This window comes from Alligator sinensis, unplaced genomic scaffold (genome assembly GCF_000455745.1).
Source record: "Alligator sinensis unplaced genomic scaffold, ASM45574v1 scaffold31_1, whole genome shotgun sequence".
NCBI lineage: Eukaryota > Metazoa > Chordata > Crocodylia > Alligatoridae > Alligator > Alligator sinensis.
In genome coordinates, this window is record NW_005841884.1 from 4,361,189 (window position 1) to 4,384,940 (window position 23,752).

Here is a 23,752-nt window from a genome sequence, read left to right on the forward strand (position 1 = left end):
CCTTTCCCCCTCCCTCTCCTCACTTTACTACTTGTTTCCCTGCAGGCAAGCCCAGCTTGAGCTTCAAAACTCAAAACGTTTCAAAGATTTCGAAACGTTTTGAGTTGCCTCATTTCGTTTCAAGGCTGTTTTGAAGCTCTCTCTTTCATTTCAATTTTGCTGTTTTGAGCTCAAAACGAGTTGGAGCAGTGTCGAAACGAAACTGCCGACAAAATTTTGCACAGCCCTAGTACTTAGCTTGTGATTTCATGTCTGCCATGATAACCATGGGACTCTTGCAGACAGTTGCCTCATTCTGTGAAATTGGCTACAGTACAGGTCTGGTGCGTACAGAGGAAATAGAGGTGGTGGGGAATCAAAATCATGCCTCTTTTCATGTTCTCGTTATATTCTTTAGTTTGAGATTTGGGCTGCATCTGCCAGGAAGGTTATAAACAGTTTGGTTTAACTGGCTAATGGAACTTGTGCATTTCCAGGTGTTCCTTATGCAGTAGTCATTTGACTGACCACTTACAGTCTGGTCTGATGCAGTCCTCTCAGCCTCATTCTCATCTGTTGCAGTGGCTTGTGACAAATTATAGAGGAAGGGGTTTTTTTCTCTGCTTGCTTTAAAGAATGTTGCTAATTTGCAGCCTCTCCTTTTTTAGATCTTTTGCTGTACAGTAAGTAAGGTTATCTGGCTCCAGAGCACCTCTGAAGTCAAACAGCTGAATTGCCTGCTGCCTGGCTAATTACTCCAGATGGACTCCACTTGATTAATGACCAGCTTATAAATGAGATTTACTCTTACTCTGGCAGAGGAAATTGCTTAGTCTGAGACATTGTAACAACTCAACAGGTAGTGTTTTGAAAATGCTTTCAGATTCCTCCATTCAGCTCACTGAAGAGCCCTGAAGGGACAGTCTGCTTCATGGAAACACACCTCCGTGATGTGATTGTTCTTGCTTGCCCCCTGCAGTTGGCCAGAGGGAGGAAATCTGTTCCTCTGTCATGAGGACTTCCAGGGACACAACTGAACTGCTCCCCAAAAACTTAGCAACAAACCAAATTCATATTAGTAAAATGACAGCCAAATTTGAATTGGCTTACAAACAGCTGGGTTATATAGGCAACTATTAGGCGTGTTTTGTTTGTTTGTTTGTTTGTTTGTTTTAAAGATGAAAAGGTCTTGCCAAGTTTTGGTTTGTGCTTGACCTTACAACTTAAGACACTAGAAATCTTGAAAGTCTTGTTTTCACTTTCTTGCTCTGAATGTCCCCGTGTATCTAACAGTCAGCGGGAATTTTCCTATCTCTCAGGTGTTGCAGGCTTGGGAGGAATGAAAGTTTCAAGATTCTGCCCCTGATTGTTTGGAGAGTAGTTTGAGTTGGTAGGTTTGATTTAAAAAACAAAGCAAAACACATGCATAGTTTTGAATGATTTGAATGAGGTTTATTTTCCATATTTATCTGTTTTTTACTTGTTTGATATATAAAATTTCATTGCTAAATGTGTGCATTCCATCATATTTTCAAGGAAAATGAGACTAAACTTTAATTTCCAGTTTCAGGTTTGTTTTAATTGGCTTAGTTCTTACTGTACATCAAAGTCAGATGGGCACACTTTCATCCATCCTTTCAAATCACTCAAAGTAGCTTCTGCACTCGATCTAAGGACTTTTTTAACAGTGCTTTAACCTCCTCACTTAAATGTAAACTTAATCTTTTGGAAGAGCTGTATCAAGAGTTGGTACAGCAATAAAGATTCAAGAAAAAACATTTTTATCTGTTCTTCAGTAGTTGCAGAATCTATAGCTGTGTAACATGCTTTTGGCTAAGCCATGTGTAGTAGTCTTTGGAAACTTCAGTGCGTTTTCACAAACATGGTGTCTATCTCAGAGAAGTTGTCCCTTTATTTTCCTATGATATCCTACCTGTTAATATTTTAGATAGTTCATGTCATCCACTGTTACTTTTGTAGTCTATCTTGTGGCTTTTTAACTTTGATATTTCTGATGTTAATCGGTAAGTAGATTGGTTCCATGGATTTAACTATCTCTTGTTTCATTTGGGAACACAAAATTTTACAAAGGATTTATCTGAACTCTAATAAAAGACCGTGATTGTTTAAGTTTTTCAGAAATTGAGCTACATAGTTTGGCCAAATTTTACAGGCAGATTCTTCTGAACTATGTTTATATTGAAACTTGTAACCATTCTATGGATTTTCTTGTAACAATTGTCTAGGTCCAGCTCTTCCAGTAAACCGTTATTTCCAGCAAGAGTTTCCCAGTCTGCAGGCAGCTGGGGATCCAGAGAAATCAGGCAAAGAGAAAGATGCAGCTGAAGAGCCCCAGGGACCTGGACCTAATTCACGACCACAAAGTAAGTGTTTGAATTGGTATATATCTTAGTGTAGAGCTTTGTTTCAGAGTTTTGCTGGAGATTTCTTATCTGTGGTAAATAATAGATAGAATTTTACCTTTCAGAAATTCCAAATGTAACAGAAAACTGAGAAACAAAATGGCTTATATTCTACCTCTTATTCTTGCGAAAGTTTGAGCGTATTCTTTCCAGACTTACTTCACAGATTTGTTCCATTGTTTTGCTAGATTTTACTCGTTTGCTTTATCATTTTCTTTGAATCTAGCTTTTTCTCGCATGAAACCTCTTGAATATTTTTGACTAAACAGCATTCATTGTTTTCATTGTTCACCTTTCACTAACAGATTACAATGGGGAATTTTCACACTTGTATATGTAGATGTTCATGATTCCCTTATTCCTAGGCTACAGTTTACAGGTTCCCAAACTGGTAAGAATACTTGCAAGTTACGTGAAGCTGGCATCTCCTTACTTCTAGCATGTAACTGTTATCTAGCTTAAAAATACATTCCAAATATTTCTTGCTACATAAATAGCTGGTGGAAGTCGCCAAAGAATAAATGACTGCATAAACATAAGAGGAAAGTGGTCTGCTGAATACTGAATAGGAAGAGAGTTGGTCAAGAAGATGCCAAAAAAAGGGTCTCGCTCTGAAAGTTTGAGACTCCTCTGCAGAGAATTAGTGTTCCCAAGAACAAATCCTGCCACGCTATAGTTCAGGGGTCGGCAACCCCTGGCACGCGTGCCGAACGTGGCACGTGAGGCCATTTTGCTTGGCACGCCGTGGCCAGCCCCAGCTCCGGGGAGCTGCTGCCTGCAACAGAGCTCCCAGCAGGGCTTGCAGCATCCCAGCTGCCTGCTGGGAGCAGCCCGGGCTCCCAGCTGGCAGCAGCTCCCCAGAGCTGGAGCCAGCTGCAACGGGAAGGCTCCAAACAGCTGTGCCGGGCTCCAGCATCAGCTCCACACCGGCGTGTGTAGGCGCGTCTCAGAGCAGGTGGTGGGGGAGGGGCCTGAGGCAGCACAGCCCTGGTCTCTCCCCTGCTCCCAGCACAGAGGTGGTGAGCTCAGTGCAGCTGTTTGTAGCCAGCCTGGACTCTGGGCAGCTGCAGCACGGGCAGTCTGCAAACAGCTGCACCAGGGTCCACAGCTCCGGCATCAGCTCTGTGCTGGTGACGACTGCGTGTGCTGCCCTGCAGTCCTCCCTGAGGTGCACACGCAGTCACTGTCAGCACAGAGCTGATGCTGGGACAAGGGGCACAAGTAGGGCATCCTGCCACGTACCCCTTGCCTTCATTTTGTTTTTCTGCCATGCCAGCACTCTGGCACCTTCCAAGGTAGGCGTTGTGGTGTTTTTTGGTGCTCCGGCCAAAAAATGTTGCCTACTCCTGCTATAGGTAGACTAAGTTGTTTCCACGTATGCTTCATTTGAGAGGAGTGAGGGTTTTCTTTTCCTGAATCTCCCAATCCTTTTGGCTTTAGTCTGCAACCTGCAGGGCACATATACACGTGCCATAAGGGGACAACAATAAACCATGGAGCTTACTGCTCTGCACTTTATTGGTCCCAGGAAGCTCCTGGGCATATGTCTGCATGTGCACCTAGAGCACAGCACCTTGAGCTCGGTTGCAGCAACCACCACTGGCAAGGAGTCTGGGAGTCAGCCTGCTAGCCTGGGCCTGCTCCAACCGTGCTCATTGTGCTGCAGAGGGGCTAGCTGGGGCATGAAAGTACTTCAGTGCAGGGCTAGCTGGCCTTTTGCCCCAGCCAGCTGGTCAGTGTCTACACATACACTGCTACGCACAAAAAAGCTCTACACCAAGGTAGCACTTGTACAAGTACTACCCTGCTGCAGAGTTCATGCACCCTAATAGGGAAGCATATGTAGACACGCCTGCAGTGTTGGTAATAGCCAGCACTTACTCTTCCTTACATGAAATTGGGTTTCTTTTTCTCTCTTCTTTTAACTCCCCCTAAACTTTCATGCTTGTTCCAGTGGAATATTCACAGGAAGCTGTGACCTGTGCAGATGATGGCACTGCCTTGCTTATCAGTCACTGATGCAGGTAGCTGTCATTCAGATGAAGGGACTTGAACTTCCAAGACTTAACTCTCTTCTTCAGCCTGTGTTTCCTCAGTTTTCTTTCTGCTTCAAAAACAGCAGCTGGTTTATCTTGCTGAAAGGGGCGTATATTTGTTCAAGGTGTTAACTGGTTGGTAGGTGAAGAATTTGCAATCAAGAAACTACAGAGAAGACTACGAAATGGGAGAAGGGAAAACTACCTTCCCTACCTGTCTGATATTCCAGTCTCCACTAGCTTTCAGTTCTGGATCTGATCAGTGCCATGCGCGCACACCCTTATCTACCACCCTCGGATCTGAGAACAGGACACAAGAGAAGACAAGTTAGAACTCTGGGGCAAGATGATGGCAGTGCAGCAGGAGCAGTAAAAATAAACTGATGCCCACAAGGCCGCGGATAAGAATACCTGCTACATACCCCGCACATAGGGGAGATGCTACAGGACAGCAAGAATGAAGTATGATTTTTTAAAGGAACATGGATGTTTCATAGTAACTAGAGTCAAGACGGACCTGTACAGATCATCTAGCCTGACCCCCTGCCACAGGCAGGAATGAATGCTGGGTTCACAAGACCCCAGACGAGATCGTCCAACTTCCTCTTGAATTTGCCCAAGGTAGGGGCGAGGACCACTTGTGTGGCTTTTAAAGTCTGTCATCTTATCCTGAATAGAGCACCAAGAGGTATTTTTTCAGTGAACGCTTTTCAACTTGTTTGGGGAAAAGATGGCCACAAAACTCTGCCCACTTTCTTCTCCAGACTCGGAATATGGAAATATGCAAAGTGAATTTTGAATACAGGATGCTGCCAAATCCTTTGTTTTCCAACCTTATCATAAGCAAAAAATTCCATAAGAATGGGACTACCTGTCTGGAGTGGTAAACCATAAAAAAAAAAAAATCACTTCAGCTTAGTCTTCCTGGATTTTTTCCACACTTCTTCAAGGGCTGTCCTCCTAGCTAGAGATGCCTGTCTGTACCCCTCTGTTTCAGAATTGGTAGACTCTTAACCGACAGCTGTAAAGACCTGTATTCTGCATACAAACTTAAAGGAATCTCCTAACATGGGACTCGGAATATTGTACTTTTGAGTTCTTCCAGCCAGAACTGACTTGCTTCATGGTTTTGGCACCTAAGCAGTCCGATTCCCAACCTTGACCAAGGTCCATCTTCAGGCACACCATGCACCTCAAGTTGTCACAACAGTTTGCTTAACCTACACACTGAAAACTTGTAGGGCTGGAATTGTTTTATGTTCTAGCAATATATCCGTGGACACATCTCTTGAATCATGGCAAACAGCCTGAGTTAGGCTAGTCAATTTAACTTTCAACTTAAAAAACTCTCGAGAAAAAGCAGCTTGGAGGTGGGCTGAGGAGGAGGATGGGGAGCCAGCAGCCTTTTAACTAGAGTAGCCACCACCTGCATGAATGACAAGCTGCAAAAGCATACATCTGCACTGGTGCTTCCACATCAGAAACCTGGGTAAGACATTTCACGCTGCGTTGTTAAGCGTAGTTCAGTGTTTTTCTTGTCTTTCTCCTTTACTGGTTCCTTCTACATCAATGTTTCTAGTTGAAGAGAAGGTAAAGATAGAAATCTCAACACCCCAAATTCTCCAACAGATCAGGAAGTTAAAACTCCAGGCCAAGAAGATGGTAGTGCAGCAGGAGCAGCAGAACAAACTGACGCCCAAAAGGCAGCAGAGAAGAGGGATGTACGGATGCCGCAGGTACCTCAGCCCAAGCTGAATGGCCAACAGCAACCTGGTATCTCTTCTCAGTACCGAGCAATGATGCCACCTTATGTAAGTAGCAGTAATATGAAATCTCAAATCAGGGAACTGCTATTAGCCAGCTAACTTGAAACATCATAGCCTTTCTCTAGGTCTTCTATGGTATGTTTCTAAACATCGCATAAATTAAACAAGTGAGTTTGGTTCCTCTTTTGTATGCTGGAGTTTAGACTTGTGTGCATTTTAATTCCTTTTGAAGTATTCATTCTGGAGGACAAGCCTACATATAGTTGCAGGAACACTCTATTGCCACATTAAAGCATTCCAGTCTGCTGGTAGGAGGGCTACTTGGCTTTTCACTTGTTCACATACCACCCAAATCTTGCATTAGTTCATATTTCCTTTCCTTTCAAAATAATGGGGTGTATAATCTCAATCTGATATTCATTTAATGCTCACTGGTAAATTGAACCTTTTCATGGCTCCACCAGCCTTGATTTTAATGGAAAGCAATGTTTTTTTGCTTTGTTCTTTTTCACTGTATTTTGTTGGGGGCTTGGAGTTTTCTTGTGGGGGGGGTCAGTTGGTTGTTTGCAGGGAGGGGCAACTTGGTAATATCTCTTATTGGACCCACTGTGTATTTGGGAGAAATGTTAGATGAGCTCTGGGGGACCCAGTACCTTTCTATAGGTCTAGGAAAGAGGTAAGATTTTTACCTTGTCATTCAGGGTCATTACAAGCCCCATATACACATTTAAAAAAACATAAGAACTCATGCCACTATTCAAGATAAATTCTCTCCTTGAGTTGCAATACATTCTTATTTATTTTCATAATGGTTTTTGTAGTGGCTGCATTTGTAAGTGCATTATTCCTGGGTCTAACACTTTTGGTAATCTGGGGCTTCCTTTTCTAGATGTTTAATCAGCATCCCAGAATGGCATATCCTCCAATGCAGGGTCCCAGCAGGTTTCCTGCTTCATCTGAGCCTAGCAGGTAAAAATTCATAAATACCAGAATTGGGTGAGCTCTGACCATTTCTTTGTGGGTAGGATCAGGACTGCATGCAAAATTTTGTATTAGACTTTTATTAATTGAGGTCGTGTGACTTTACACACACATTGCTCCTGTTTCTGTGTGTGTGACATGATAACTTTTGAAAGGTGCATCTGACCAATTCCAAACTTTAAGGGAAAATTTTGTGCATCAATGGGGAAACCCCTTTTGATTAGAAGGAGGGAGATTAAAACACTGAAAAGGAAAAAAATAGAGGGCATAGAGTTCTGTCTAGCTGAGCCATTACTTCCAATATCTCTGGCTGTCTCTAAACCATAGAACTAGTTGGTGGTACCCGTTAATGCCTTTAGCATACCACCACGTTTTCAGCTCTGCCCATTCTCCTATACAGCTTAACATATTGATACCAAATACAATTGATCTGTCCTACAAAAAGAATAAGACTTGGGAAGGTGAGGAATAGGGGTGTTCACATAGCCACCCGTGATATGGCTGGAGGATACAGAACTTTGCTTTGGGAAATAGCTAGAATGAGGCATAGAAGTTCTGAAAGAGGAGACATAGGAATGGTGGGAATAGGAGAGACTGGGAGGTTACATGAAGACAGGTTGATAGTATTTGCCTTTATGTGCAAGGAGATCAACCAACAGCAGCTGTAGAAGGTTGCAGCTCCCTACTTAGAACCCACTAAAATAGAGTACTTGCCAACAAGGTTCCCTCTGAGGTGTGCGTGTGCGCAGCCTCGCACAATTTAATACCATGCCACACACTAACTTATTAATGCCGTGCACCTGCCTGGAGAGGAGCTGGGCTGCAGCGTGACATGGCACGGCGAGACAGGGGCTGAGGGCTGGCGTAGTCTCTCCTCACTCCCGGAGACGGGGGCTGGGGCTAGGGGCTGCCGCCAGGAAACTGCTTCACTCCTCAGCCCCGAGACCATGTGCCTTCTCACTCCAGGAGGTGAGATGGAGGCTGGTGCCGGCTCTGCTGGCGTGGAGGAGCTGCTCTGCTCTCCAGCCCCGAGGCCATGTGTCTCCTCACTCCCGGGGCTGGGGCTGGCACGGACTCTGCCGGCTCTGGGGAACTGCTCCGTTCCCCAGCCCAGAGTCTGTGCGCCTCCTTGCTCCCGGAGCAGGGACATATGTGGAGCTTGGCTTCCCCAGATCTCAGGTACATGGGGCAGAGCAGGTTGGTGCAGAACCTGGGTCTGCATCAGAGGAAGAGGAGCAGGCACAAGGAATCGTTCCTAACCATGATGTAGTTTGGGGGTGCTAGTTACAGCTGTCTTGGTCTAAGAACATAGGCAGACAAGCTGCTTTGGGTAAATTATATCACATTTACCCAAAGCACTTTGTCTAACCATGACATAAGATTTCTGCATCATGAATGGGGGGGGAGTCCCCATTACCGGCTCTGGGGAACTGCTCCGCTCCCCAGCCCCCAGTCTTGTGCTTGGAGGATTATTGCAAAATCCATTGCATGAGGATCCATTACATGAGGATTCTAGTCTATTAGGCTTAGCATAGTCTGGATCCAGGTTTAGCGAAAGGGGGAGGTGGGACCAAAGTGGTGTGCTCACGGATCAGTACACCTTAGAGGGAACAAGTTGCCAACTGCAGTCAGCTGTATCTACACAAATAAGACATTTGTAGTTTTCTGCCTTTTTAGTATGGTAAAACCACGTGATTCAAAGTTTTCTCCTTCTCTTAGACATGCACAATAAGAAAACAGTTTTACTAAACGTTTATAAAATATCTAGTACAGTATGATATATTTAGCTAAGCCAGTGCTGCTAACAGTTTTGGCCGTGTGAGACAGATGAATTGGTGTGGGGCTGGTCCACAACCAGGATTGGGCCTTCTGCCACCTGGCCAGGTTCAGGCCATGGCCCTGGGGGAGCTTCCTAAAATACATGAGAAACCCTGCAGGCTGGATGGCACAGCACCAGTGGCTGCATCTGACCTGCAGGCCAAGGACTGAGCACCCCTGAGCTAGGTAGTAAACTTATGTCAATTAAGATAGGAAGGTAATCACATTTGCTTAAAAATGGCAGGGGGCTGGACCAACCCAATGATCTCATGAGGTCCCTTCCAGCCTTAAAGTCTATGAAATCTATGCAAATTAACTTACGATTCTAATTGTAACTAAAAGTCAACCTTTAAAGATATTAAAGATCATTGATTTGCTTTCTTTAGCATAGCAGCTGTTGTATACATACTGATCTTGGGCTTTTTGGATTATTTATTTCATTCTAGAGGTCCAAGGGGAAGAGGACCCCCATCTCGGTGTGCAGAACCAGTAGAGCGTCCGTCCATCCTTAGTGCTAGCGAGCTCAAGGAGCTTGATAAATTTGATAATCTAGATGCTGAGGCTGACGAAGGCTGGGCTGGTGAGAATATTGTGAATCTCTGAAGTCTCTTGTTTGCATACTGAACACTGCTGATAGATTAATCTGAGTTTTTATTTCCATAATAGGTGCTCAGAGTGAGGTAGATTATACAGAGCAGTTGAACTTCAGTGATGATGAGGAGCAAGGAAGCAGTCAGAAAGAGAAGGAAAGTGGGTAAGTTGAAGTCATAAGTCATATTAGTTATAGCATGTGTCATAATTAAGGTTAGATCTTAAAATCCCTTTAAGGGGAGGTCAGTGAATTGCTGTTCTTGATGACTTAATCATTCAAAAAATGAATTTCTCTATATTATGTTAGCGCCTGCAGATTCCAGTTGGTATTGAAGCCCTTATTTGCCAGATGCTAGTTTGCTAGTAGAAATAGTTGTTGCCCCAAATAACTTGCTGTCTAAGTAGACAAGACAAACTGAAATTGGGCAAAAAAGGTACTATTGAATACATGCTTAACATAGGCCTTCAGTTTCATTTGTTTCTTTGATAGTGATGAACAAATGCCTTCCAAAGATTCTCAAAGTATTGACAGCCACAAAGAAGCAGAAGAACAGTCCAGTAGTAAATCCTCAACCCAAGCTACTTCACCAGGAGTAAAAGGACCATATGGCAAGAGCACTCAGCCTGACCAGGTTTGTATTTGTCACTTCTTTACCCCAAGGAAATCCTCTAACCCAGGGGTGGGCAATTATTTCAGGCAGAGGGCTGCTTATCGAGTTTTGGCAAGCCATTGAGGGCTGCATAACAAGCAGCCAGGGGCAGATATATTAATTTTCTAAATTTTTAGGGACCCTGCGGGCCAAATAGAATGACCTGGCAGGCTGTATCTGACCCGTGGGCCGCATATTGCCTGCCCCTGCTCTAACCCATAAGAATACTTAGTGTTCTTCCCCATTCTTCTGAGGGACCAATGATTTCCCTGAAATCACCGCACAGTTGTCTTTTTATTTTGCTTACTTCAATCTTGTAACTCTTTGGTGGTAACCATTTAAGATATGTCTCTGACCACTTTGTTCTCCAGAACTGTAACTCATAACTAAAACTGTAAATGGAGTTGCATACAGAGCAGCTTTTCTCACTTAATTGTTCCAATGTTTCTTATTTTCCTTGAGGTAATCTCTTCAGATTTCTTTGAAAGATACAAAGCTTAAGTTTAGGTTTTCCCAGTGCACCATATCTCCCTAAACTTTTAAGCAACAGGTCTTAGATACATTGTAGAAACTTCACACCTCAGATGGCTTTTTCAGGTCTTGGTTTATCCTACAGCACTGTGGTGCTCAACTCACCTAGCTACACCAGGCTAGATGAGTAGCAGCAATTAAACATTGCCATGACTCTGCCACTAAATTTCCAGCCTTTCAGGGAGCACCATGATCATGGATGACTTGGCTGCACAGACCAGATCTTGGTCACCCCTGCTATAGCAGAAAAGATTTGCAAGTATCTAATATAAGGTCTCTGTGGGACTTGTTCTTGTAATTTGTATTTCCAGGGAAGCAAATTCTGGCATTTGTTTGAACATTTTACTGAGATCATTAGCTTATCCTTTTTGCTTCCACCAGCTGCAAGATGGGAAAGACTAGATTGGCAGCAAGGAAACCTTTAATTTCAATCAAAATATTATTTGATGTTAATGTAGAGGAAGGGGGTGCCTAGTCTTTTTTGCTGAATTGAAGTGTTAGGACTTTTTGAAGGATGATGCCTTCAGTTAAATCCAAGTTATGCCCCTTGAATATGTGAAAATCTGAGGGTATAGTTTAACTATTTAAAACTTAAGTGAAATCGATGTTTTGACCTTTTTTTTTTTCCTGTATATACAACTTCCACAAAGAGTGCAAGGTGGTTTAGTTTGAAAATGTTGAATTCAACAAGGAAGCATTCTTAATTTAGGCTATCTGCAAGTCTGACCAAACATACATTCCAGCAAGCAAATTATTCCCAGTCCCATGTTTTGTCCTATAGGAGCGGGGTCCAGCACCACTACAGCCTTCTGTACATGAGAGAGGCAGTTCTACGCTTCCCCCCAAATCTATTTTACAACAGGTATGAGATGAATGGGAAACTGACTTGTTGGGCATTCATGCCACGTTGCTATGTAATAATGTGAAATCCAGTCCTTTCAGCACCACATCTTGCCTCACAGACCTACATTTTTGCCTGCAAAATGAGTAGGTAGAGTGTCAGAGTAAATTTAAATGCTTCTGTCAAATATATAACTTTGAATTTTTTCTACAATATGGAATCTCAGAATTGAATAGTTCATGATTCTTAAGAAATCTTGGCACTGCTAGAAGTTTCATCTTCCTGTCTTTCCAGCCCCTTTCTACGCTCAGCTGCTGGGAGAGGTGATAAAGCTCTGCATCCTTTTGTGGGAGGGAGGGGGATTCAGGAATTCATCAACTGTTTCCTAATTCAGAGCATCAGTCACAGTTGTCATGTGCTAAGTGCTGTATTCATACTGGTGAAGATCAGTAAATCTGAATTACAACAGGAATGTCAGACCAGCCATGTGCCCCTTCTGCCTCCCTGTAAAACCTACTCATTAGTCTGTGGCCGAGATCTTTTTTTCTAAGGCTTCCTGTCAAACATGGATTTTAGCATATTGCTGTATAGTCAGTTGATCTAAGTGCAAAAGACTTGTTGTTCTGTACTCTAGTACAAGGTGCTCAATCCCTAGCCCGTGGAGCCATGCCATGTAGCTTACAGGGGTCCTCATGGGTCTGAAAATGTAGGGTCTTGTGAGCAGTGGCAGCTATTGCTGCTCCTCTGCTGCCAAATTTCTAGATTAGTGGGGAGACCCGCAGGCTGCTTAGCAGCATGCTCGATCTTTTCATGGAGGTGGCCCAGGGCCCAATCCAGGGACACAGGCTCACTGGAGGTGGCATGGGGCCAAGGGAGGCAATGTAGAGCCCTCATCCAGGCTCATGGAGACCCACATCATTCATCCAGCCTGGGGGCACCAGAAGCTTGACCATCAGCACTCTAGTAGATTTACTTTACTTTACCTTAATGTTGTAGCACCCACCTCCGGATCGCCAGGCAGGACCTGGAAGACAGGGACCCTTTCCCCCTAAGCCAGTACCAGATGAAGATGAAATTTGGAAGCAGAGGCGAAGGCAGCAGACAGAAGTATCAGCAGCTGTGGAACGAGCCCGAAAGCGGCGAGAAGAGGAAGAGCGAAGAATGGAAGAACAAAGAAAAGCAGCTTGTGCAGAGAAGCTGAAACGGTTAAATGAGAAGTTCGGCTGCGTGACAAAACCCTCCCGGGAAGACTCTCTGAAGGCGAGAGAGAAGGAAAGGGAGCGAGAGAGGGAAAAGGAGAGAGAGCGAGAGAGGGAACGGGAGAGGGAGAGAGAAAGAGAAAAGGAAAAGGAGAGAGAGAGGGAGAGAGAAAGGGAAAAAGAAAAGGAGAGGGAGAGAGAAAGGGAAAAAGAAAAAGAAGAGAGGGTGAGGGAAGAAAAAGAAAAACAAGAGAAAGAGCAAGACGGGGAGAAAGAGAAGGAAAAGGAGAGGGAAGAAGAGGAGGAGGCAAAGGTGGAGGAGGAGAAGGCAGATGAGAAGCTGGAGCCTGAAAAGCCTGAGCCTCAAGAACCAGTGATAACACCTGTAATAGAAAAACAAGAAAATGAAAGCAGAAATAATAATGAAGAGAAGGGTATGTATGAATTATTGCATGTTTTCTTTTTTTTTTTTTAAATGAGCCACAAACAGCATAAGAGATTAATCTTTACACCCACTGTACTTGGCTCTGCAACATGTTGCCTGGTACACTGGCATGGCAGATCGGCAGTTGGGCCCTGACATGCTTTGAACCAGTTCATCAGCAACATGAAAGAAATAATTCATGAAACACTGTATATCCTGCATTTTTAGCAAGTGTTGCAATTTTTCTTGCCTTTTGCAAAATCTTAGTGTTTCTCTAGTTAAACGGGGGCTGGAGAAATCCACTTCAGTCAGAGGAATGCCATTATACAAGGGAACAAATTTGATGGTGCTGTTCTTTCAACCCTGCACTGCAGAAAAGTGAATGCAAATAGCTGTAGTAAACAAATATTTAAACTTTACCCTTTCCCAAAAGTAGAGCTTCATTGTCAAATCAGGATTATTTAAATACCAGCACTTAAGTGTATAGGCAAATTCTTTTTTAAATAAAGTGTACAACTGCTGCAAATCAATGTTAGGGTTACCCAAAATAAGTCAGACATTTTACGATTCGTACAGAAGTGTTAGCATATTAACATAGCATTATCCTATAGTTTATAATTGCTTTTAGCAGAACCTCTAGTAAAACAGTTTCCATGTGTGTGAGTTGAATTAGTAGCCGCTAACCTTTGTCTCAAAGGACTGATTTTAATTTAACGTCCCCTTTCCATTCCACTCCATGCCATTCCATTTTAGGGTTTTAGAACACTAAAATCCTAAAATGATAACATATGCAGGCTGCTTTCATTTGAGAGAGGCCAAATTAAAAAGAAAGGTCTGATCTGGTATGCATATCAGTGTCTTTGTCAAAACTTGCATGTACAACAGTTGTAAAAGATGCAAACTTACCTTTATTTTTTGCAGAGAGTCCACCAGTCTTCACCAGACAAGACAGTGGTCGGAATGAAAAAGAAAGTTCACAGGTGGCTCATGACAGTGATCTGGATACAGGAGCCCAACCTCGTCCTGCTGTTTCCTCAGGCTATTCTAAACAGTTTCAGAAATCATTGCCACCAAGATTTCAAAGGCAGCAGGTAAATAACCAGTACATAAGCATCAAAATAATGAATGGTGTATAACTAAGAACTAAGTAATAGAGTTACAGGTCTGACCTTGGAGTTTCTAACCTTCAAACTGGGCTTCAGACTCATGGGGTGATAAGTTTCTTTACAAGCCTCAGATACGGTTTTTCATCTTCCTGTATTATGATCTACAGTATTGGCAAGAGTACCTCTGGTGCACTTTATCTTTCTTTTTATATAAAGGCAAGATATCTAAAAGAGCAGAAAATAATGAAAGAATTATGAAAATGTGATTCCTTCCCCACTCTCTTGCTGTGAATAGCCAATTCATATATACCTAAAGACCGTGATGAAAAGGGGATTGATGTTAATCGGGATTTCTTAAAGGATTCTTGCAACTTGTAGAGGCCGATACCTAACATTCAAAAAATAACTTGCCTGAAAAGCAACCTGCAACATCTTTATTTACTTTTTTATTTTTACTATGTTAACTGAGCATATAGTAGTTTGTCCTGCTTTTCACTGAAAACCGTGCAACCTTTGTTAGTTAACATTTGATAATTTGTTCAGTTTTGGTTTTTCCCCCCTTCCTTCCCTTCCAGGCTATCCTCTTAAATCTTTTATTTATGTATCCAGAGGTTTTGAATAACAGTACAGAGATGCATAATTTTAAATTATTTTTTTGTAATGTTGGATCTGTGGTGTAGGAGCAGATGAAACAGCAACAGTGGCAACAACAACAGCAACAGCAGCAAGGTGTACTGCCACAATCGGCTCCATCGCAGCCTTCCAGTGGCCCTGTCCCTCCTCCCCAACACAGACCACTTTACCAGGCCATGCAGCCCCATCCTCAGCATTTAGCTTCTATGGGCTTTGATCCACGGTGGCTTATGATGCAGTCTTACATGGACCCGCGAATGATGTCGGGAAGGCCTGCAATGGATGTGCCTCCTATGCATCCAGGTAAAATCTAGCCAGTATTTTCACTTTAGTATTTGCAAAGGATTTGGCCCAGGATTTCTCTTGTCCATTGTTCACACAGTAGCTGGAAATGCAAAGAATTATACCAGTACTAAGGCTGTAGCACATTAATTTAATGGAATGATGGGATCTGATTCTCAATCCCAACAGTCGTGCCTCCATGGCAGGATATGCGATTTCAAGATCAGGGTTTAGATCCCGATTGTGCCATTTCTACTTGCCAGTGCAGGGGGGAGCCTGGGATCATGGTCTCGGGGTCAGGACCAATAATCAGTTGATGGTCAGTCTCAGCCCCCAGATTTCATGGGAGCCAGATTGAGATTCCAGTGTGATCCCAAGGCTGGAATTCTCAGTGAAGTCTGGGAAGATGCAAGAACCAATTCAAGACTCACTGCAGTCCCAGCCCCAGGACCTCACTAAGATCTATTTCACAGTTCCATTTTCCAGAATATCAGAAAAACAGCTGCACACAGTTGTTTGGGGTTTTTTTAAACATCCCAGCCTTTTGGGACCCCAGGTTTAGGGGAGAGGTTCCCTGATCTTGTGGGGTCCTTATGTCCTGGGTATGTGGGGGGTTTTTAAAGGTCCTGGTGCTCAGGGACTCTGCCATTAGGAGACTTCTCTCCAATCCCTGAGTCTCCATGGCTGGGATATGTCAAGTACCTTGCTCTGGAGCTCCCTGGGAGCTGCAGGGCAAGGTAGTCAGCCTACTGGGTCATAGGGATCCATGCCATCCCTGTGACCCAGCACCCCAGCCTCAGCTGATGAGCTCTCCTCAATTCTGCACCCTGAAAATAGTGAGGTGCAACCTCATGCGAGATTTCACCACTGGCTGTGAGCCTGCCAGTGTTGGAGAGTTGTCAGCCATCTCCACCAGGCTGCATGATGGGGGCTACCCTGCCAACATGTTCAGTTTAAGGCCTGATGGAAACCAGCACAAAAATGTGTAATACTATTTGTAGTGGGCTTCCCATTTTGTGCAAATCATTAATTGCCTGAATTTGTGGCACGGTTACTATTTATGATGATTAACAGGTTAATTGTGCCTTAAAGACCAACATCTGCCAGAGGCCTAAACTGTTTTTATGCAAGTATCAATGAGAAAATCCATTGCTATTCTTAAGCTTTAGCACATGTGTATATATTGCAAAATTAAATCATACTTTAATGCTGTGTTGCAGATGGTATTGGCTATAGTTAGGGTTGTAATTAAAATTTCCTGATAAGCCTTATTTTGATGAACTTGAATGTGAAGCTTGTTAAACTGAGCGATATAGATTCAAAACTTATGACTAGCTTATAAATCTTCAGAGTTTTTCCACATATCAGTAATCGGATGTTAGCACCTTTGTTAAAGTATGCATTTTATGTCTTCTCAATAAGGACATTTTTAAGCCCCATGATTTGCAACTTGGATTACTGTTGTGGGAGCCATTCATTAAAGATAATGAAAGTCTGGTAAAAAGTAAAGATGTTGCAGTTAGCCGAGGGAAGAATGAAATCTATGGCTGTGGGAACTGGGAGTCACTTCAGGGAAGGAAATGAGGAAAGAGGGGAAGGAAGGACAAACAAGACTATGGCAGTTTGAGCTCTTCAGTTACAAAAATGTTCTTTTCACCTAAATTTCTTTATAACCATGGATTAAAAAATCCCCCTGCCCAAGAACATTAGGCAAATGCTGTTTAGTTGTACAGAACCAGAGTTGTCCCCTCCCCCTTCCACCCAAAAAGAAAACAAAAAAATCCTCTAGTTTAAAGGTGCCTGCAGACATGCAAGACATCTGCTTCAATGCACTGTAATTACAGTGCATCAGAGCAGACTTGATGAATCAAGTCTGTTGCAGCATTTTAATTAGCCTGCTCCAGCAGCCTGGTCGTCTTGCGTATTCAGTGTCTCTGCACTTCAGAATGGTAGCAGGGGTGCTTTAACTAAAGCATGTCAAATGAGTTTCAGTTAAAGCACCCCACCTGCCATTTTGAAACGTGGGACACTGTATATGCCAGATGCTGTAGACACTTTTTAATTAGAGCTGCTCCATAGAGCATCAGAGCAGCTCCAGACCCCCTGGAGCACATGTCAAGATTCCCTAAGGGTGGCCAAACTTGTGAAACAAGCGAGAGCCACAGGACACATACCTGATGAGATGTGCACATCCCAGAGCTTGATCTGCACACAGGATCCCAACTTAATCATTTGTTGTTAAATGACATGTTTCAGGAGCTACGTTTAAACTGCCTGGGCACTGCACACAGCTCTTGAAGCATGGCTGGTTACCCCTGTTCTAGCACTTATTGTAGAACTTGAACTGAATGTAAACTAATAATGCATTAATATGTCTAAGTCATCAAGATGAGATGCAGTGGTAGGCAAGAGGGTGGTATGGATGTTATTTAGGATCCTTTTGAGATCAGGCAGCGTTAGAAAGTCTTTTAAGCAGGAGGAACAAAGGCAACAAAATATGAGTTGGAGTACTGGATACATGAGCCTAGTGATTAAGTTAGTCAGTGAGTAATTTTTTCAAGATGTTTCTTTAAAAAAAAAAAATGGTATTTTAAGATGTTAATTTCAGTTATGTAACTTGAATCTTTGATCACAGGAATTATGCCTCCCAAGCCATTAATGAGAAGAGACCAGATGGAAGGGTCAGGAACTAGTTCAGATTCATTTGAACATATAGTTCGATCAGCAAGAGAGCATGCTGTATCACTGTCAGAGCCCCGCATGATGTGGGGTTCAGACCCATATCCCCATGCAGAACCTCAACAACCTAGTACTCCTCCCAAAGTGCTAGAAGAGCCTGAGGATTTGAGGTAAGTATGAGGGTTATCAACTTGTGTATGCCACTCAACTCAACTACACACCTGTATTTTAGATTTGCAATCTGTAAGTGCAACCAAAGTGAAATAATGACCCTTTTATACTGGGAATTTTAAACTTCATGAGTAGTTATGGTTGTTTTAGGGTCATGGATTTTTAATTGCCTGGGTTTATACTACTTGCAAATATAAGTAGACAGTTACTTTTTTGGCCTCATGCAGAAATTGCTTTTCTGAGCTATCACAGTGCGTAATACACTAAGCAATTCCTTTTAATTAAACTGAACTTGTGTTATATTAGCTAATCAACTGACTCATTCAGAGTTTTGATTTGACCATTAAGAATAATAAACTCCTAATACTAACTGAGATGCTTAATTGTAGTAACCAGAAATAGAGGATTTTGTTTTATAGCAGGTTAAAAGGTATCTATTGAAATATATTCAAATAATAAATTCTCTCACTATGATAGTTCCCTGGTTATTCTTTTGTCAAATGTGACTAGAACAGTCAAAAGTTCTGTATTGGGTTACAGGAAATATGATTTTTTTTAGAGAATTAATCTATGGACATGATTTCCTTTCCCTTCCTCTTCCCAAACACAGACCTAATTTTTTTTTTTCTAAGGCCTGAAGCACGCTTGGAACAAGAACGAATTGCTGTTACTACTGCTTACCCTGTTGAACACAACCAGTTGGACTCTCATCCAAAGGCAGACTTTTTTAGAGAACCAGGTGAGGTGGATGTACAAAAATTCCCAAGCAGGTCTTTGGAAGACATACAGCCTCTCCAAACTGACGCACCTAGCTCAGCACTTAGCTTTGAAGTAGTTGATGAAAATATTGCACACAGCTCTCAGGAAGAGCTGGTGCCTATAGGAGAGAGTCATTCAGCTCTGAAGAGAAGCATTTACCATGGTTCAAGTCATTCTTTAAAACCAGAAGAACAGAGGAATGAGACATCATCAGGTATTCCGAAAGTGAACAGCAGACCTGTTGAGACAAAAGAGCCAGCGGAAAGACCAGAAATTAAGCCAAAAAAAGAAGGTTTTATGAGTAACAGAATATCAGAAGGTCCAAAAACTGAAAAACCTTTTAAGCCTAAATCAGAAACCAGATGGGGTCCTAGGCCCAGCTATGGCAGAAGGGAGGAAGGTAGTGATAGACCAATAAGAAGATCTGGCCCTATTAAAAAGCCTGTGCTTCGAGATATGAAAGAAGAGCGTGAGCAGAGGGAGGAAAAGGAAGGAGAAAAGGTGGCTAATGAGAAATTTGGCAAGTCTGAAAAGACGGAAAAGAAGGAACAACCACAGCTGCCACCTCCCCAGGCAGAGCCAGAAAAATCCACCTCAGAGAGTGCTCCTGTGGCTAAAAAGGTACCACAGGATACAGGTCAGGTGTCAGAAACTGAAGACGGCAGTCTGGCAGAGTCCACAGTTAAGCCTGCAGTACAGCCTCTTCCTGTAGTCCAGCAATCTCTGCCTGTAGTTCAGTCACCTCCTGTTCAGCAGCCTCCACCTGTAGTGCAGCAACCAGCTGTTCAGCAGCCTATAACTCAGCAACCTCCACCTGCAGTGCAGCAGCCTCCTGTTCAGCAACCTGTTTCCACAGTTAAGGAAGACAAGCAGTCTGAGAAACCTGTTAGTAAAGAGATTGTAGAGAAACCTCGCTTGGAAACCAGACCAGTAAAGCGAGAACCTGGTTTGCCACCTAGAACGTACTGGAAAGAAGCTAGAGATAGAGACTGGTTCCCAGAACAGGGATACAGAGGGAGAGGCCGGGGAGAGTATTATTCTAGAGGTCGCAGCTACAGAGGTTCTTACGGAGGACGTGGCCGGGGCAGCCGAGGCCATAATAGAGACTATCCACATTATAGAGACACTAAACCTAGAGTAGACCATGTGCCTCCAGGACCTGTTAGGCAGAGAGAAGAGAGCGAAACTCGTAGTGAGAGCTCTGATTTTGAAATAATCCCCAAACGGCGAAGACAACGAGGCTCAGAAACGGACTCTGACAGCGAAGTTCATGAAAGTGCTAGTGATACTCTGCTTTCAGATAAAGACAGCCTAAGCAAAGGCAAACAACCAAAGAGAGAAGAGAGAGTTGAAGGCAAGAAGCCTCCAAAGCCTCTGTCTTTCAAGCCTGAAAACCATGTTAGAATAGACAACAGATCTCTAGAGAAAACTTACATAAGGGAGGATGAGAACAAACCAAAACCAGGATTCCTTCCTAAAGGGGAACCTTCAAGGCGTGGCAGAGGAGGAATGTTCAGACGTGGTGGTAGGGATCCAACTGGCCGCCCACCCCGTCCATCCACGCTAAGGAGACCAGGCTATCGAGACAATCAGTGGAATCCAAGGCAAACAGAAATCACTAAACCTGAAGATGGAGAGCCACCAAGAAGAAATGAACACTATGGTCCCATACCAGTGGATAAAAGACCCCCCAAGTTTGAGAGAAAGTTTGATCCAACTAGAGAGCAAAGGCCTGCACGACGGCAAAGGCCTGCACGACCTCCAAGACAAGATAAACCACCCCGCTTCAGACGGCTAAAAGAAAGGGAGGCTGCATCAAAAATAAATGAAGTAGCAACTAATTCATCAACAAGTGCTACAGTTACTAATGCAGTTAATGAAGCATCCAGCACTGCACTGGATATTTCAGGGAGTAAAACACCAGACTTGTCCAATCAAAATTCTTCAGACCAAGCAAATGAAGAATGGGAAACTGCCTCTGAAAGTAGTGACTTCAATGAGAGACGAGAGAGGGATGAAAAAAAAATGGCAGATGTGACTATACAGGTAGCTGTCAAATCAGGAGAGGGCACTGTACCTCCCAAAAGGGAAATAGCCAAGAGAAGTTTCTCTAGTCAGCGGCCCGGGATAGATCGCCAGAACCGACGTGGCAACAATGGGCCAGCAAAGTCTGCAAGAAACTTCTCAGGGCCTAGGAGCGAAAGGCGGAGTGGTCCCCCTTCAAGAAGTGGAAAAAGAGGGTAAGTATCTGCGTTTCCAGTAGAACCCTCAATAGATAATCACTGTACAAACGCACAAGACTATAAAACTCACACATTTCTTACAGTGTATTACATAGCCATTCATAGTCCAATAAGATTCATAATCATGGGCAGCAGAGAAGTGACAGGATTTGCGTTGGTGGATGTCACAGTAGTAGGGTTTTATTTTAGTTTCATGCCTTCATACTTGAAGTCCAAGAAAATAGAAAGAGCAGACCTTTCCAGTGTCCACTGTACTACACTAAAATAGTCTGGCAGAAAATCACAGTGGCTATTCTTAAATGTGTAATTTATATTTCTCTTCATGACACTTGAATGTAAATTCGTATAAATAGTAACATTAAGCAGGATTGAAAATTGCAACTTTCTTGCTGTCTCTTTAAATCCTTTATCTGTATCTAACCCATTGGGTCTCCCTGTCGATATCTGGTAGAAAAATCAATATAGCAAAGCACGTCAGGCTGCAGTTAGGGAGGTTACGCTCAGTTATACTTGCCATGTTCCTTAGCATTGGAAATTATCTTTTATGTTCAACTTCTTTTTGCTAAATCAGATTCATCTGACACTAATGCTAGTTTCTTGTGTTTCTAGCAATTGTGTGACAGCCTGACCGCCAGAACAATTAGATGAAAAATTCCTGCTTTGAATTTCTACTCCATTTTAAAAGTTATGGCTTCCTTTGCCCTGCCTTGAAAGATTGTGATGACTAATCTAAACTCTGAATTAAAGATTAAGATGTATTGCTGGTCATTGAGTTAGAAAATGAGTGCTCCTCTGAAATATTTGTATAGGTGCAGTGTTCAGCAATAAAAAGGCAGAATTGTGCAGATTCCCATTAGCCTGAATGGCTTTGCTTGTAATTGATATATAAATAAGGCCATGGTCCAGTTAAACACATTTGAACCTAAAGTGCATATTGTATGCTGTGTTGTGTGGTACAGCAGCTATTCAGTGGAGTTCTGAGCTTCATATTTTGGAGTATGAGTTGTTCTTTCACCACACCAACTGATTTGAATGGAAGTTGAAATGAAAATTTTGCAATTTAGAAACGAACTGTTTTCCAAAAGCAGCATTGTAAGTAAAAGTCAATCTCACTGAGGAATTTTAAAGTGGTAGCTATACAACTGAGGCCCTCTCCTACCCCTGTTGTAGATGCACAGTAAACACTTTTAACTTTATAATAGTTGCATGCCGCTATGTTTTCATCTCTGTTTCTGGATATGTTCTGGGTACGGTGGCTAGTTCTTTCTCTGTACAATTTTTCTGACATAGGCCGTTTGAAGAGCAGACAGCAAGCATGACTACTGTTGAGCCCACCAGCAGCAATTCTTTACATCAGGAAGAAGGCAGTGGTGGTGCAGTGGTGCAGAAGAACTCCAAAGATGTCTGTGGCAAAAAGAGAGACGACTCCAAGCCAGGTCCAAAGAAACCCAAGGAGAAAGTGGATGCTCTATCTCAATTTGACCTCAACAACTATGCAAGTATGTCCTAATACAGTTTATGATAACCAGAAATTCTGGCAGTACATTAGTATGCATGCATCCAGAACTAGATGCACTTAAACTGCTGAAAAAAAGTTTGTGCATTTTTATAAAGCTGCTTTTATCCCAATGTTTACAGGCAGCAAACTGCTTCTTTTGTAGTATTTAGGCATATGGCCTTTTTTTAAAACTTGTAACAATTGACACATGGGTAAGCAAGCAAAATAAAATACCTGCTTTAAAAGAAGAGCCTTATTGCACAGCCTTATACTTGATGTCTTCTCCTAGCAGTCATTCAGATCAACTTAAGACATATATTTTCTCTCTGCACATGAAGAGCACAGGAAGTCTTTAGGAAGTCGGTAACTGATTTGGTATGAGAGATATAATCTTCCTAAAGGAGCTAAGTCATACTGACTTTTGTTATGTTATTGTAACACACAATATGGTATCCTTTTTTTAAGGAGCAGCTTTGCATAAGATTTTAGAATTCAGTACTATTTTGTGGTCCCCCAAAGAGAGGCTGAGCTGCAAGAAGAGAACTTTACCACAACCAAACTAACTGTCCATCAGTGCATTCTGACATTTTATATTCATTCCATTCTCTGCATTAGATGCTTTCTGCAATCCAAAACTGCAAATGGAAGGAAGGAACCATCCAACCTCTATCTTTTTTTCTTCCTCCCCGCCCACCCCATCTGTAGGTGTTGTGATCATTGATGACCACCCTGAGGTAACAGTAGTTGAAGACTCCCAGTGTAACTTGAATGATGATGGTTTTACTGAAGTGGTCTCAAAGAAACAGCAAAAACGTCTGCAAGATGAAGAGCGCAGAAAGAAGGAGGAACAGACGGTGCAGGTTTGAGATTTTGTACTTTTTACCTGGTGTTCCGGTACCTGCACACTACTTATTCAGTGAAAATGTTGCAAAGGGCTTTGCAGCAATTTAAAAGTTTTAAGCTTCCTAATAAAGTTGTTTTTCACCTTTCCAATTACTGTATTTTGGTTAGTCATTGTAATTTGAAATATATCTGGCCCAAGTTGCATTGTGCTAAATTGTCATGCTTTCTCTTTATATCATATAGTACAATTGACTGACAAAATGCAGGTTCTTCATGTCTTGGCCTTCTCTAAAGATCAA

At 42.7% G+C, this 23,752-nt stretch overlaps 1 protein-coding gene across 14 annotated transcripts in view; it reads left to right on the top strand.

Annotated features, from left to right (window-relative positions):
• The window catches only part of PRRC2C (proline rich coiled-coil 2C), an 81,624-nt gene that overhangs the window by 13,363 nt on the left and 44,509 nt on the right, over positions 1–23,752 (top strand). For all 14 annotated transcript variants that reach the window (XM_025196786.1, XM_025196790.1, XM_025196793.1 and 11 more), the window contains exons 5-18: positions 2,226–2,363; positions 6,068–6,249; positions 7,094–7,173; positions 9,450–9,583; positions 9,670–9,757; positions 10,085–10,226; positions 11,557–11,637; positions 12,613–13,249; positions 14,161–14,330; positions 15,026–15,281; positions 17,896–18,109; positions 18,743–21,109; positions 22,403–22,611; positions 23,316–23,470. In XM_025196786.1, the coding sequence (XP_025052571.1) occupies positions 2,226–2,363; positions 6,068–6,249; positions 7,094–7,173; positions 9,450–9,583; positions 9,670–9,757; positions 10,085–10,226; positions 11,557–11,637; positions 12,613–13,249; positions 14,161–14,330; positions 15,026–15,281; positions 17,896–18,109; positions 18,743–21,109; positions 22,403–22,611; positions 23,316–23,470 (4,853 nt within the window). The remainder of the gene's footprint in view (positions 1–2,225; positions 2,364–6,067; positions 6,250–7,093; positions 7,174–9,449; positions 9,584–9,669; positions 9,758–10,084; positions 10,227–11,556; positions 11,638–12,612; positions 13,250–14,160; positions 14,331–15,025; positions 15,282–17,895; positions 18,110–18,742; positions 21,110–22,402; positions 22,612–23,315; positions 23,471–23,752) is intronic.